The sequence below is a fragment of the Staurois parvus genome, unplaced genomic scaffold, assembly GCF_062004578.1.
Source record: "Staurois parvus isolate SC_StPar_1 unplaced genomic scaffold, SC_StPar_1.0 ptg000472l, whole genome shotgun sequence".
NCBI classification, from domain to species: Eukaryota; Metazoa; Chordata; class Amphibia; order Anura; family Ranidae; genus Staurois; species Staurois parvus.
The window spans coordinates 1,520,193-1,533,205 of NW_028318268.1; the positions used below are offsets into that span (position 1 = coordinate 1,520,193).

Sequence of the window (13,013 nt, forward strand, 5' to 3'; positions counted from 1 at the left end):
TTTCCATTTTAGAAGACATCCTTTATTAAAGAACAGTCCAGAAAAACAGACAAGGAGCAGAACTTCAGAAGGATGGTTGATCTATTGGTCTTTCAATTCCTTCAGTCTTCTGATGGCGGATTTCACTGTGACAGCCGAGGTGGTGCTGGAAGAACAGAAATAGATTCAGAGATACACAATAACTGTTCAATCTGCGTTCATCCTTTGTGCTTACATGGAACGCCAAAATGAAAAGAGCAATCTTGCAGGCAGAGGCTAATTACAATTTGCTGCTCAAGTAAATTAGGGACAGTAATTGCTTTTTGAGTACTACTGAGAATTAGGTTTTCTAGAAAAACACATTCAGAAGAACATCTTTTGTTGTTCAGATGCAAAAAGCAGTCATCTCATCAGCAAAAACACAAATCCGCACCTTTCGTTATTTTGGTCGCAGCAGTTATAAATTGTAGTTTAATACTGAATTTGCACTACTACTAATCCCTGCTAAAATGTGTTAGTTTGCTATACAGACTTTACAATGGTGTATACTTTTAGCTGATATTTTGCATGCAATCTTCTAAAGGTTTGATGTAGAATATGCAGGAAAGGGATGTTTAAACAAAAAAGGTATCTCAAGGTGAAACCAATAAATCAATATTAAGGAGCAACCATAGTGTAAGAAAAGCCTAAACTATATTTATTCTTAAAGTTGTCCCCCCACCTATCCTGCCTAATCTGAAGAAAAAACGTGTACTAACCCATTTCTGATTCAGTCCAGTCATGTGATCCTGCAGCTTTGGCTCCCCTCTGCTGGTGAGTGTCAGGAAGCACCAACAGCAGATGGGCCATGGAGTCTATGGGTTTATTTATTTCAGGTACTTCTATATCGCCATCAATTTACACAGCGCTTTACATATATGTTGTACATTCACATCAGTCCCTAACCCTTAAGGGGTGTACAATCTAAGGTCCCCAACTTACATTTATACACATACTAGGTCCAATTCAGAGAGGATTCAATTAACCTATCAGCACGTCTTTGGAGTGTGGGAGAAAACTGGAGTACCCGGAGGAAACCCATGCAGGCACAGGGAGAACATGCAAACTCCAGGCAGGTGGTGCCGTGGTTGGGATGACATGGCTCCCAGAATTCAGAGTTATCCTGTGCTCCCTTACATAGAGCTGCAGGATCACATGACCAAACCGTAGTAAAAATGGGCACATATACAGAATTTAACTCATTTATTGTTTTAAATACAGGTTAGGTAGAATAGAAAGGATGGGGAGGGGACATGTTTAAGAGATTAGTTAGGCTTTTCTTCCACTTTTTAACTTCATAAGCAGTCATAAGAGCCACTCTACTTTCCAAAGGCCCCATTCACACTAGCGATTCATTTGGGACTGGCTGTCCATTTTTCAGGCAGACCTGATCAGACCATCTATTCTCCTCTATGAAGCAGGTGATGTAAATGGACTTGTGTTTGTTTACACCCACCTACATCCAATCAGATCAACTAAAAATGATATGGGATCTGTTCCTTTCCATCTGTGCAGATCGCATCAGACGGCAGTCTGCTGTAAACCGACAACCAGTCTGTTTACATCCGACCACCTCTAGAGGAGAGCAGGTTTTGCCTGATCTGCATAAGCTGAGCAGACACAGACCTGTCATCAGCCTATGCTCAGCGGGGGATCAGCAGACACTTGCAGGGCAAGTGGATTCAAATGGATTATGTCCCCTGTGAAAGGGGCCTAAGGCTGCCCATACCTCTACAATTTTCTGTCCAATTTCCTTTGGATTTACCTTCAACTGTGTAGTGCAAGGGCCTGCCTGACTGGATACAACTGAAAGTGTTGTCTGGGCTTGACATCATATTATGGGATTTTTGGTAAATCTAAAGCAAATATATCAAGAAAATTGTATGATGTATGGCCAGCCTAAGATTCAGTGGCAAATAAGAACTCCCAATCGCAGAAATCCACTGCAATGAGATTTCAGTTTGCTGAAGCCAGATCAGTCACCCAAACAGGTTTCCAAAATTCTGACTTGCAGAATAAACCACCGTGTAAAAAGTCTGCATATGCAAATCCTTAATGGTGGTCTAACCAAGACTGCAGGTGCAATGTGAGGATGAAATGAGCCGAAATTCAACAACATTAGAGAGCATTATGGTTTATGGAAATCGTAGTGCAATAAAGAGCTACATATGACATCTGAAGGTATAATGCATCTGTACCATGGCCACTCAACTGTCCGCCAATTTGGATACACATGAAACGAGCTGCAAATTCACAGCTCACCCATATATGAAGGGAATAGCACGCTGTACGAAGGTGCATTTCCATGCATGTCCTGACCCCTGACAGTAATGTGTTACTAATCATTCAGTACCGCTTCATAATTGCCCACATATCACGGATATCCAGAACAGTCCCCAATGGCACATAGTACAATAGGGTAACACGCTCGATAAATACGCTTTAGTATGGACAGAATATTTCATGAGGAAAACATGAACAATCCACATTAAGCCCTGGATCACACTAAGTCTTTGAAATTTCAAAGTCTCATGTTAGTGCGACTTGTAAGACATGTGTGCAACTTCATGCACAGATGTCAAAGCATGTTGCACCAGACATTGTCAAAAGTAGTACTGGAACTACTTTTCAAATTAGACAAAATCAGTCGCACCAATTCAAATGTTTCCATTGCCAATCATAGGGTACGACTTGTCATGCGATTTGAGCTGTCAAATTGCATGACGCATCAATGTGAACAGGGGTCAAGTTTTCTGCTCCCATGCCTGACAAACAAAAAAGATCCACACCTTTTTGTGGTGTAGAGGACATACACAGCATTGGGTCATGAAGCGGCCATGGAAAAATATATCTGATACATTGCACATACTGTGAAATGCAGCATGCTCAATGCAATGCCCCACAAAATAGCGTGGGCAGCTGTACACCATACAATATCTCACAGAAGTGAGTCCACCAATCACATTTTTTTTATTATTTTATGCTATCTTTCCATGTGACAACACTGAAGAAATGACACTTTACTACAATGTGACGTAGTGAGTGTACAGCTTGTATAACATGTAAATTTGCTGTCCCCTCAAAATAACTCAAAACACAGCCATTAATGTCTAAACCGCTGGCAACAAAAGTGAGTACACCCCTAAGTGACAAGGTCCAAATTGGGCCCAATTAGCCATTTTCCTTCCCCGGTGTCATGTGACTCGTTAGTGTTATGAGGTCTCAGGTGTGAATGGGGAGCAGGTGTGTTAAAAAATTTGGTGTTATCGCTCTCACTCTCCCATACTGGTCAATGGAGGTTCAACATGGCACCTCATGGCAAATAACTCTGAGGATGTGAAAAAAATAATTGTTGCTCTACATAAAGATGGCCTAGGCTATAAGAAGATTGCCAAGACCCTGAAACTGAGCTGCAGCATGGTGGCCAAGACCATACAGTGGTTTAACAGGACAGGTTCCACTCAGAACAGGCCTCGCCATGGTCGACCAAAGAAGTTGAGTGCACGTGCTCAGCGTCATATCCAGAGGTTGTCTTTGGGAAATAGATATATGAGTGCTGCCAGCATTGCTGCAGAGGTTGAAGGGGTGGGGGGGGGGTCAGGCTGTCAGTACTCAGACCAAACACCGCACACTTCATCAAATTGGTCTGCATGGCTGTGGTCCCAGAAAGACGCCTCTTCTGAAGCAGATGCACAAGAAAGCCCACAAACAGTTTGCTGAAGACAAGCAGAGTAAGGACATGGATTACTGGAACCATGTCCTGTGGTCTGATGAAACCAAGATAAACTAGGTTCAGATGGTGTCAAGCGTGTGTGGCGGCAGCCAAGTGAGGAGTACAAAGACAAGTGTGTCTTGCCTACAGTCAAGCATGGTGGTAGGATTGTCATGGTCTGGGGCTGCATGAGTGCTGCCGGAAATGGAGAGCTACAGTTCATTGAGGGAACCATGAATGCCCACATGTACTGTGACATACTGAAGTAGAGCATGATCGCTTTCCTCCAGAGACTGGGCCGCAGGGCAGTATTCCAACATGATAATGACCCCAAACACACCTCCAAGACGACCACTGCCTTGCTAAAGAAGCTGAGGGTAAGGTGATGGACTGGCCAAGCATGTCTCCAGACCTAAACCCTATTGAGCATCTGTGGGGCATCCACAAATAGATGGTGGAGGAGCGCAAAGTCTCTAACATCCACCAGCTCCGTGATGTCATCATGGAGGAGTGGAAGAGGACTCCAGTGGCAACCTGTGAAGCTCTGGTGAACTCCATGCCCAAGAGGGTTAAGGCAGTGGTGAAAAATAATGATGGCCACACAATATATTGACACTTTGGGTCCAATTTGGACATTGTCACTTAGGGTTGTACTCACTTTTGCTGCCAGCGGTTTAGACATTAATGGCTGTGTGTTGAGTTATTTTGAGGGGACAGCAAATGTACACTGTTATACAAGCTGTACACTGACTACGTCACATTGTAGTAAAGTGTCATTTCTTCAGTGTTGTCACATGAAAAGATACAATAAAATATTTACAAAAATGTAAGTGGTGGACTCACTTCTGGGAGATACTGTATGTGGGTTTAGAAGGAAGAATTGAAGCAAGAGACAAATCGTGAAACTTATTCAAACACAGCATTTTTACTGAGCCTATGCCAATCTGTACCAATCAAATCTCATCTTGCTGCTGTACGATTCCTGATTAGCTGATATGTATTACTATATTATTTCCTCCTCTATTTACATTCTTGCTGATACAGCAGGTTCATGCCTTGTAGAAAATCTGATGTGGGAGGTGAAGTTGCATTTTTAGGTAAAGTATTTGTCTGTTTGTCTCTATTCTATTGTCAAAATGACGTCTGTTCAAATTTAAACAGAATATTCTCAACCTTCTTAAAGCAGAACCTAACCTTAAAAAAAAACAAAAAAAAAAACAAAACACCCCCCCCAGTTTTCTGCTCATCCTCCTCTCTCACAATAGCATCATTCTCTTCCTGCGAGCGAGAACCTATCTCTGACAAGTACCCACAGTCGTCTGACAATAGCAGAATTCCCACCCCAACCTCCTAGGACAGGTCACATCTCAGGATGCTGCTGGACCAGTCTGAAAACACAGCAAATCTCATGTATGCTCTATGGAGAACCACAGCAGAAGTCACAGTTAGCGTCCCACAAGCAAGATGGTGGAGCCAGGGACTTAAGACTGGTGAAGAACTGGCCCAGGTGATGACAAGATTCACTTCTGGACTATAAAGTCTATTTAAAAGTCAGCAGCTACAATATTTGTAGCGGTTGACCATTTGAACCATGACTGTAGTTTCCCTTACATATATATCTTTCAGTTACCTATATATTCATATGCAGGTTGCTGGTTCTTTGGCAAGTCTAGGCCTGCTCTATGGCACTGACAGTTTAAAGTAAAGCCCAAGTCCAGGTTTTCTGTCACTTTACCAAGTGATGCTGCTGCGAACATCAACTACACAGCTCTGTGTTACACTGCTGGGACAAAAACCAAATCAATAGGAGTGCTTTTCTGCCAGAAGAAGCCCTGTAATTTTATCATTGGACACAAGGCTTTTTCTGATTGGCCAAGATAGAGATGGGTGGACGATGTGTCACAATACAGCTCAGTCTGCCAAGTCACTGCCAGAACACAACGCACTGTACGTAGCTGATGCTTCAGTATTATACAGGGCTCACAGAAGCCACTCCACTCCGTAAAGGAAACAGTATTCCCCAGCTTCCCCTAAATAACTTAAAAGTGACAGAAAACTTGGGCTTAAAAATAACAAAACAAAAACTTGTCAGTGCCATAGAGCAGGTCTAGGTTCCCCCAATCAGCACTTGGCAACTGCATATATAGGCAGCTGAAAGATTCAGATTTAAAGTAACACTTAGAGAAAAAAAAAAAAACACAACAAAAACACAGTTCACCTTTTGGAACGTGTTACACATTCCACCTGTATTTAAGGTGGAACATGTTCCAAGCTCTGGTAGCCAATTTCCCCCTCATTGTGACAGCGGGTGAGGATTTTCTCCCTGTACCCACTGTCACAGTTCATAAGCAGCGTGGCCATGCAGGGAAACCCTTTTCAATTTTTTGCTGTTATTTGGGTCTCTGAAAGAAGTCCTAACTGAAAAAAAAAAGGAAAGGTGATGACTTGACATTAAGGGCTCGCACCATGATGCAGTGACATCAGTTTTTCTGCACACGTTCTGCAAGACCGCAAATCAAATCAATTGTTCCCTATGTGTCCCATCTACACCACAACACTAGTATCACGTACAGATTTTTTTCTGCGCAAGAATCTGCAACATGTATAAAACTCATTGAATCGTAAACTGTTCCTGCAAGTGGATTCTGCACATGAGTTTCCATCTGTTTTCTGCACATATGGTGTGAACGAGCCCTAAATAACAGACTTGGCAATGAACAGCATTTAATTGCCACCTCTTGCCCACCAGCAGGGCCCCTTTTGCATGTTCATCATGGGAGGAACTGTTCAGATGGTCCATGCTCCTTTATGGGCAGTCAAGTCCATAGAAGGGGGTGGGGGGGGGGTGTAGTATACCACTTCCATTTAAGCGGATCAGAGGGCAGTGGGGTATAAACCAACAGTGGAGTCCATTTACACTAGGCTGCCCATAAATTAGTCTAAAATCATATCTGCCGCCACATATTTGTTTTTTCCTTTTTTTGTAGAGTGGGAAAGAAAAAAAAACATAGTCGTTTTTATTTATATCTGTGACCCTACTGGGCAGATTGCCCTCTTTGCTGTGTACAAGAACTGAGGGCTCAAACCTGTCTCCACTTTAAAGCCAAATTTTACAATTAAAAAAACAAAGCAGAACAAAAAAAACAAACAAAACCACCAGCGCACAATCAGCGCAAAGGACATTACTTGACTCCAGTGAGATGTGTCCCTTGTGCTTCTGTGTCTTTCCCTTTTCGCCCAGCTGCTTTTCCATAGAAGCTATTACTACACGAATGAAGCATAAAGTAGAAATGGAGGGGGCAGACCTTCAACTGGTCTTCCTCCATTTATAGACATTTCACTCATGGAAGCCATAAATATGAATGGAGGTGCTGTGTGGAAAGGGTGGCCCTAGTTCAGCACACAAGTGCCTATCACAGCCCTCTAGTTCTATTAACCCCCGCTGCACTGGAAGATTACGGTGGCAGGGGGATCATCAGACTCTAGTGAAAGGACAAAGGAGTACAAAAGACATCCCCCTGAAGATAAGCAATGTCCATTGTGCTGGTTTTATTTCAGATAAGCTTAGGCTTTAAAGAGTTATTTTATTGGTGTCCCCACTGGAGAGGTCTCTCAGTTTCTGCCCTAACGGGAAGTAGGGGTAAATGTCCATAATAGGGACACAGACAAACTGGCAGAGGATCCAAATGTTTACTGTTCAATTCCCAACAAATAAAATACTTTAGCTGAAGTTCAGCTTTCAAGCAATGTAAACACCAACAGCTATTAAAGTGCCTGCAACATTTACATTGCCGCACCCCTGGAAGTGATCTGGAGGTTTAACAACCATCCAAATTGCTTCCACAAAAAGGCCAACAATTGGAGGACGCACAAAAACAAGCTGTGCTGCCACATATGTAGTACTTCCATGGCAGAAAAAGGGTTAAAAAGGAACAATTCTAACTATTTAGATATGTGATCAGATAAACATTAACCAGAGGATCATGTGGACAGACTAAAAATTGAGTCTGCAGATCCCCCCCCCCCCCACACACAGGTTAGAGAGGATAGGTAGTGTGGGGGTGGGAGAGACATCAAGCATAGGCTGGAATTCCATTTTAAAAGAGTGTCAGAGGGGGAACGGAGCAAACAACTGTAGGTAGGCACATACCTTGAGCAGTCTCCCAAGCTTCCCATCACAGTCAAATGCCAGGCCAATAAACACTTCTCTGAGTAGTCAGAGCTTGGCTATGCCCCAAGTAGACATTCCCACTGACCCATGTCTATGACAGGAAGCCTCAGTGTCCAATAGGAAACTGCATGAGGTAGGACGTGTTGGAGACGCTCCATCACTATGAGAAATAATAAAGCTTTACCAGCACTGCTGTGACAGTGCCAAGTACAAGCGCTGGAAGAGGTCTACCTTCCAATAAACTGGTTACCATGTGCCTAAGTCAGCAAAGTACAAGTTCACTTGGTAAAAAGGTTTTACACACCCCAGAAGGCAGACCATGACTGTCAACTCCAACTGAGACTTATGACAACAATATCTGAATCCAACCAATTGCTGCAAGGAATATCCTACACCGAAATGTCTCAATCCCCCAACAGAGAGAACTCACCAATACCAGAGTTTTTTTTTTTTTTTTTTTTTTTTTTTTTTTAATTCATCCAGTTTTTAATTTTCTGGGAATTAGATTGTGAAAACCACACACATTTTCATCCAAATTTGGTTTGGCCTTGCAACTTCACTTACTTGTAGGTCCAGGCTCCTCCAGCTACAATTTTCATGCAAGAACCGCAGTGCCAGATTCCTACAGCCTTCCTCTTCATTTTGGTCTAAGGAAAAAATACAGATGAGACCCCACAATAGAACACAATATCCTTTTCCCCCTCAATGACTGAATGAGCCTTTACCTTGCCACAGAAGGAGCAGGTGTACTTGGCGTGTTGGCTGATTTCAATTTTCTTGACCATCTTCCTTAGGGAAGCACCATAACGGGTCCCATATTTACCCACAATGCCAACCTTCTTTGTGCGTTTGGCCTGCAAGAATTAAAAAAAACAAAAGAAAAAAAAACATAAGATTTACACACAACTACAACTCTCCACAAGGTTTGGATTGTCTGCAAACAGAACACTTTCAGTAATGCAACCATCTTCCCACATAACAAATCAATGAGGGGAATAAAGTCAGGAACAGAAACCAGTCCTCCTCCAATCAACGAGGGCTCTATCCAGCACTAAAGAAAGAGCAGGGCCCTCGATCCCCTCATGTTTTGCATTGTATTGGTATTGTTCTGTCACATGTTCTGTCCCCCTTTGTAATGTAACTGTTGGCGCTTTATAAATACTGTATAATAATAAGAATAATAAAGAGGAACTCTACCCTCCAATGATTTTATTTTTTTAATCCCCTCTTATCTTTTTACATTAGTTTCCACAAGAAACATACACACACAAGAAGTGCCAATTTACACCAGTGCGTTGATCGAGGTTTTAGTGCAGCTGTAAAACGCAGATTAACGAAAGGACAGCTGAAAATTTTTTAATGTGTCCTAGTCACACCATAACGCTGCCTTGCGCTAAAATACAACATGTATGCAATGTAGCACAACACAGTGGATGTCACACAATGCACAGGATATCCTATGACAATGCAGTACTCCAACATGCACTAAAATGTATGTCAAAGGACATCAGCACGCGACTAAAATGGATGGAAATGTACATCCATTTTCCATACAATTTAGGGGCGTTCATACCTGAATGTAGGTAACCTCCACCCCAGTAAAAAAATTCCAAATATGATGGGGGGGGGGGGGGTTTAAGAGTAGGGATGCACCAAAATTTTGGTGGCCGAAACAACCTTTTCGGCCATTGGCCAAAATGAAAAAAAAAAAAAAAAAAAAAGCACTGATACAGGTGCTGAAAAAATCCCGCCCCTCGCCACTCAGTAGTTCTCAGCCTTACCTGATAAACCATCGATCCTGGTGCTGGGCATAGAGATGAGTGAAGGAAAGATGGCCGCCACTCATCTCTATGCCCTTGAAGGACCGGAGTGATGTCACTCTCCGTTCCGGCCATTATTTTTTTTATTTTAAAGCACTAGGTTAATCCTTTTTTTTTTTGCTCCAATGCTTTACATTGCAGAGGAGAGATGTGGGGTCTTATTGACCTCATATCTCTCCATAAAGAGGACCTGTCACTAATTATTTCTATCACAAGAGATGCATGCATTTCTTGTGAGAATAAAAGTTTTTTTTTTTTTTTTAAAAGGGACAGTGGAAAAAAAACAAACAAAACAAACATTAAATAAATTGGAAAAAAAAAAAAAAAAAAAAAAAAAAAAAAAAAAAAAAAGAGTGCTCAGACATAGTGGTGAACGCATACGCAGGCCAAGCCCACATATGTAGCTGGTGTTCATACCACACATGAGGTATCGCCAGGAACGTCGGAGCAAGAGCAACGATTCCAGCACTAGACCTCCTCTAACGCTACACTGCTAACCTGTAGATATTTTTAAAGCATCACCCATGGAGATTTTTTTTTTTTTTTTTTTTACGTACGGCAGTTTCACACCATTCCACGAGCGTGCGCAATTTTAAAGCGTGACATGTTGGGTATCTATTTACCCGCCTTAACATCCTCTTTTTTTTACAAAAAAAATTGGGTATGTTTTCTTTTTGTTCTTTATAATCAGCATTTTTTCCCCAAAAATATATTCATTTTTCAAACCTGGGCATGTCAGTTTTCGGCCAAGTACATTTTGAATTTTCGTTTTCAGCACCAGAATTTTCATTTTGGTGTACTACCAGTTAAGAAAAAAGTGGAGCTTCCCCATCAGAGCGATGTTCTACTTTGAATTATATCTAAAGGAAAAACATTTTCCATTTTATTTTTGCGAAGAGGAGATGGATCCTCAGTCGGGTTTTTACTGCAGTTTCCCCATTAGGAAGAATCCCACTGTTCATCCAGGTGATCATTCTCACTGAACACAAAGAAAGCCCCCAGCTGTGGGTTGTCACCAGAACAGGAATATTAGGGAACTCTGCCAATGGGGACACTAGTTCACTTCCTATGTAGGTTCTGAGACAGGAAGTGAAGGGAAATCTCACCAATGGGCAGAATAAACCTGCCCAGAGTCATACCTGTGCCTGGCTCTATCCAAACTGGAAACCCAATGCCGTGCCCTGTGGAAGCCCTCCTGTGTACACACAGCCCAATGAGGGTGTATGAGGAGCCTGGCCGCACAAGGTGTACATTTCCCCCTCACTGGAGGCCTGTATGGGGGGGACCCGGCCTGTGTACAGACCACCATCCTGGAGAGGACACGGCCATCACCCTCTATAGAAGGTCTATCCGAGGCCTACCAACCGCCCCCAGCACATCCATAACGCCCCGGCCCGGGACAGTAGAGCCCCCTCAAGCAGACACATTGCCCGGCTATAGAGCGGGACCTCCCCCGGGAAAGGATGACAACAGATTACATGACCGGCCGCACACACACACAAAACTCTCACCATCTTCCTCCAGTACCCGAGCGGAAAGGGAGGAGCCTAGTGCGCATGCGTCCTTTACGCACCACGCACCAGGAAGTGACAATAGAGAGGGCGGCCGTCTTTCCATCATCTCTGTGGTCTCCGTTCCTCCCAGTGTTTTGATCTGTTCTCTGTAGGTCTGTGTGTCGGTTCTCCCCGCTACCGGAACCATGGCGTCCTCCAATGCGCTCAGCAAGCAGCCGCCGATCCAGTCCACGGCCGGGGCCGTCCCTGTCCGCAATGAGAAAGGTAGGGGCTGAGGTAGGCCGCAGAGCCTAGTATGGGGAGGTCCGGACCCCCGGGAGGGGAGTTCTGTATCCGGGACTGGGCACTACAGAGTATTGCTGACCATACACCAGCCAATCTGATTGTACAGTCAGGTAAAGGCGATAGTATAAGCCCTTCTGCCTGACCATACAATCTGATTGTACAAACCCTTCTACCTGACCATACAATCAGATTGTGTGGTCAGGTAGGAGATTGTACAGTGTATGGTCAGATTGTGCAATCTTCACTACCTGACAATTTTTACCATACAATCAGATTATATGGTCAGGTAGAGGGGTTTGTACAATCAGATTGTATGGTCAGGCAGAGGGGTTTGTACAATCAGATTGTATGGTCAGGCAGAGGGGTTTGTACAATCAGATTGTATGGTCAGGCAGAGGGGTTTGTACAATCAGATTGTATGGTCAGGCAGAGGGGTTTGTACAATCAGATTGTATGGTCAGGCAGAGGGGTTTGTACAATCAGATTGTATGGTCAGGCAGAGGGGTTTGTACAATCAGATTGTATGGTCAGGCAGAGGGGTTTGTACAATCAGATTGTATGGTCAGGCAGAGGGGTTTGTACAATCAGATTGTATGGTCAGGTAAAGAAGATTGTACAGATTGACAAACAGGAGGAGACGGGAAAGTCTGTGGGGGACCTGAGAAGGGAAGGATTTCGGGCTGCTCTGTGCAAAAAAGTAAAGACATGTTTGTTATTTTACGGATAATAATATAAAAAAAAAAAGAACCGTTTAAAATCGCTTTAAGGATTTAGAGAAGATCTGTAAAGAAGTGTGAACCAAAATCCCTCCTGAGATGTGTGCAAACCTGGTAACCAACTACAAGAAACGTCTTACCTCTGTGCTTGCCAACAAGGGTTTCTCCACCAAGTTCTAAGTCATGTTTTGCTTGGGGATCAAATACTTATTTTACTCACTGAATTGCAACTCAATCTATAACATTTGTATCGTGTTTTTTTCTGGGTTTTGGGTTGATATTCTGTCTCTATAATTTAAAATACACATATGATAAAAAATTATAGACCCTTCATTTCTTTGTAAGTGGGCAAACTTACAAAATCTGCAGGGGATCAAATCATTATTTTCCCACTGTACATAGTTTTTGTAGATCAAAAAGATATTGTACAATCAGATTGTATGGTGTATGGCCAGCAATGCTTTCTAGAAGTCTTTATAAGACAAATGTCCAATCCAACTAGAGAACTCTCGAGTCTCTCACTGGAGAACATGGACATTTTGTTAAAGGATAAGTTCACCTTTTGGAATATTTTATATGTTCCACCTGTCTTTAGGGTGGAACGTGTAACATGTTGCTGCTCCTGCTGCCAGTTCCACTGATTTCCACCTCCCAGCCCCCTCAGCGTGACATTGGAAGGGGATCTTCTCCCCGCACCCACTGTCACTTTTTTTAAAAGGTGCGGTTGTGTGGGGCTCCGCCCACACAGCTACGTCATTCATTCACAGTTCCCTGTGG

The 13,013-nt window shown here is 43.1% G+C and overlaps 2 protein-coding genes across 2 annotated transcripts in view; one reads left to right on the forward strand and one right to left on the reverse strand.

The window, feature by feature from the left end:
- Nucleotides 1-11,381, reverse strand: RPL37A (ribosomal protein L37a). The gene is made up of 4 exons (XM_089689381.1): nt 11,233-11,381; nt 8,627-8,755; nt 8,466-8,548; nt 1-145 (listed from the first exon to the last, which is right to left on the reverse strand). The coding sequence occupies exons 1-4, from the start codon at nt 11,233-11,235 to the stop codon at nt 82-84; spliced, it is 279 nt and encodes a 92-aa protein (XP_089545507.1). The 5' UTR covers nt 11,236-11,381; the 3' UTR covers nt 1-81.
- Nucleotides 11,305-13,013, forward strand: part of MFAP1 (microfibril associated protein 1) — a 20,749-nt gene continuing 19,040 nt past the window's right edge. Inside the window, exon 1 of the mRNA XM_089689380.1 lies at nt 11,305-11,499. Within this exon, the coding sequence (XP_089545506.1) occupies nt 11,421-11,499 (79 nt within the window). The 5' untranslated portion in view covers nt 11,305-11,420. The remainder of the gene's footprint in view (nt 11,500-13,013) is intronic.

Bases quoted from the DNA above. Each gene is read 5' to 3' on its own strand.
- RPL37A (XM_089689381.1), bottom strand. The intron at 8,549-8,626 runs GTAAAGGCTCAT...TTTTTTCCTTAG, and splicing joins CCTGCTCCTTCTGTGGCAAG to ACCAAAATGAAGAGGAAGGC. The intron at 146-8,465 runs GTAAGTGAAGTT...CTGTTCTTCCAG, and splicing joins GGAGGAGCCTGGACCTACAA to CACCACCTCGGCTGTCACAG.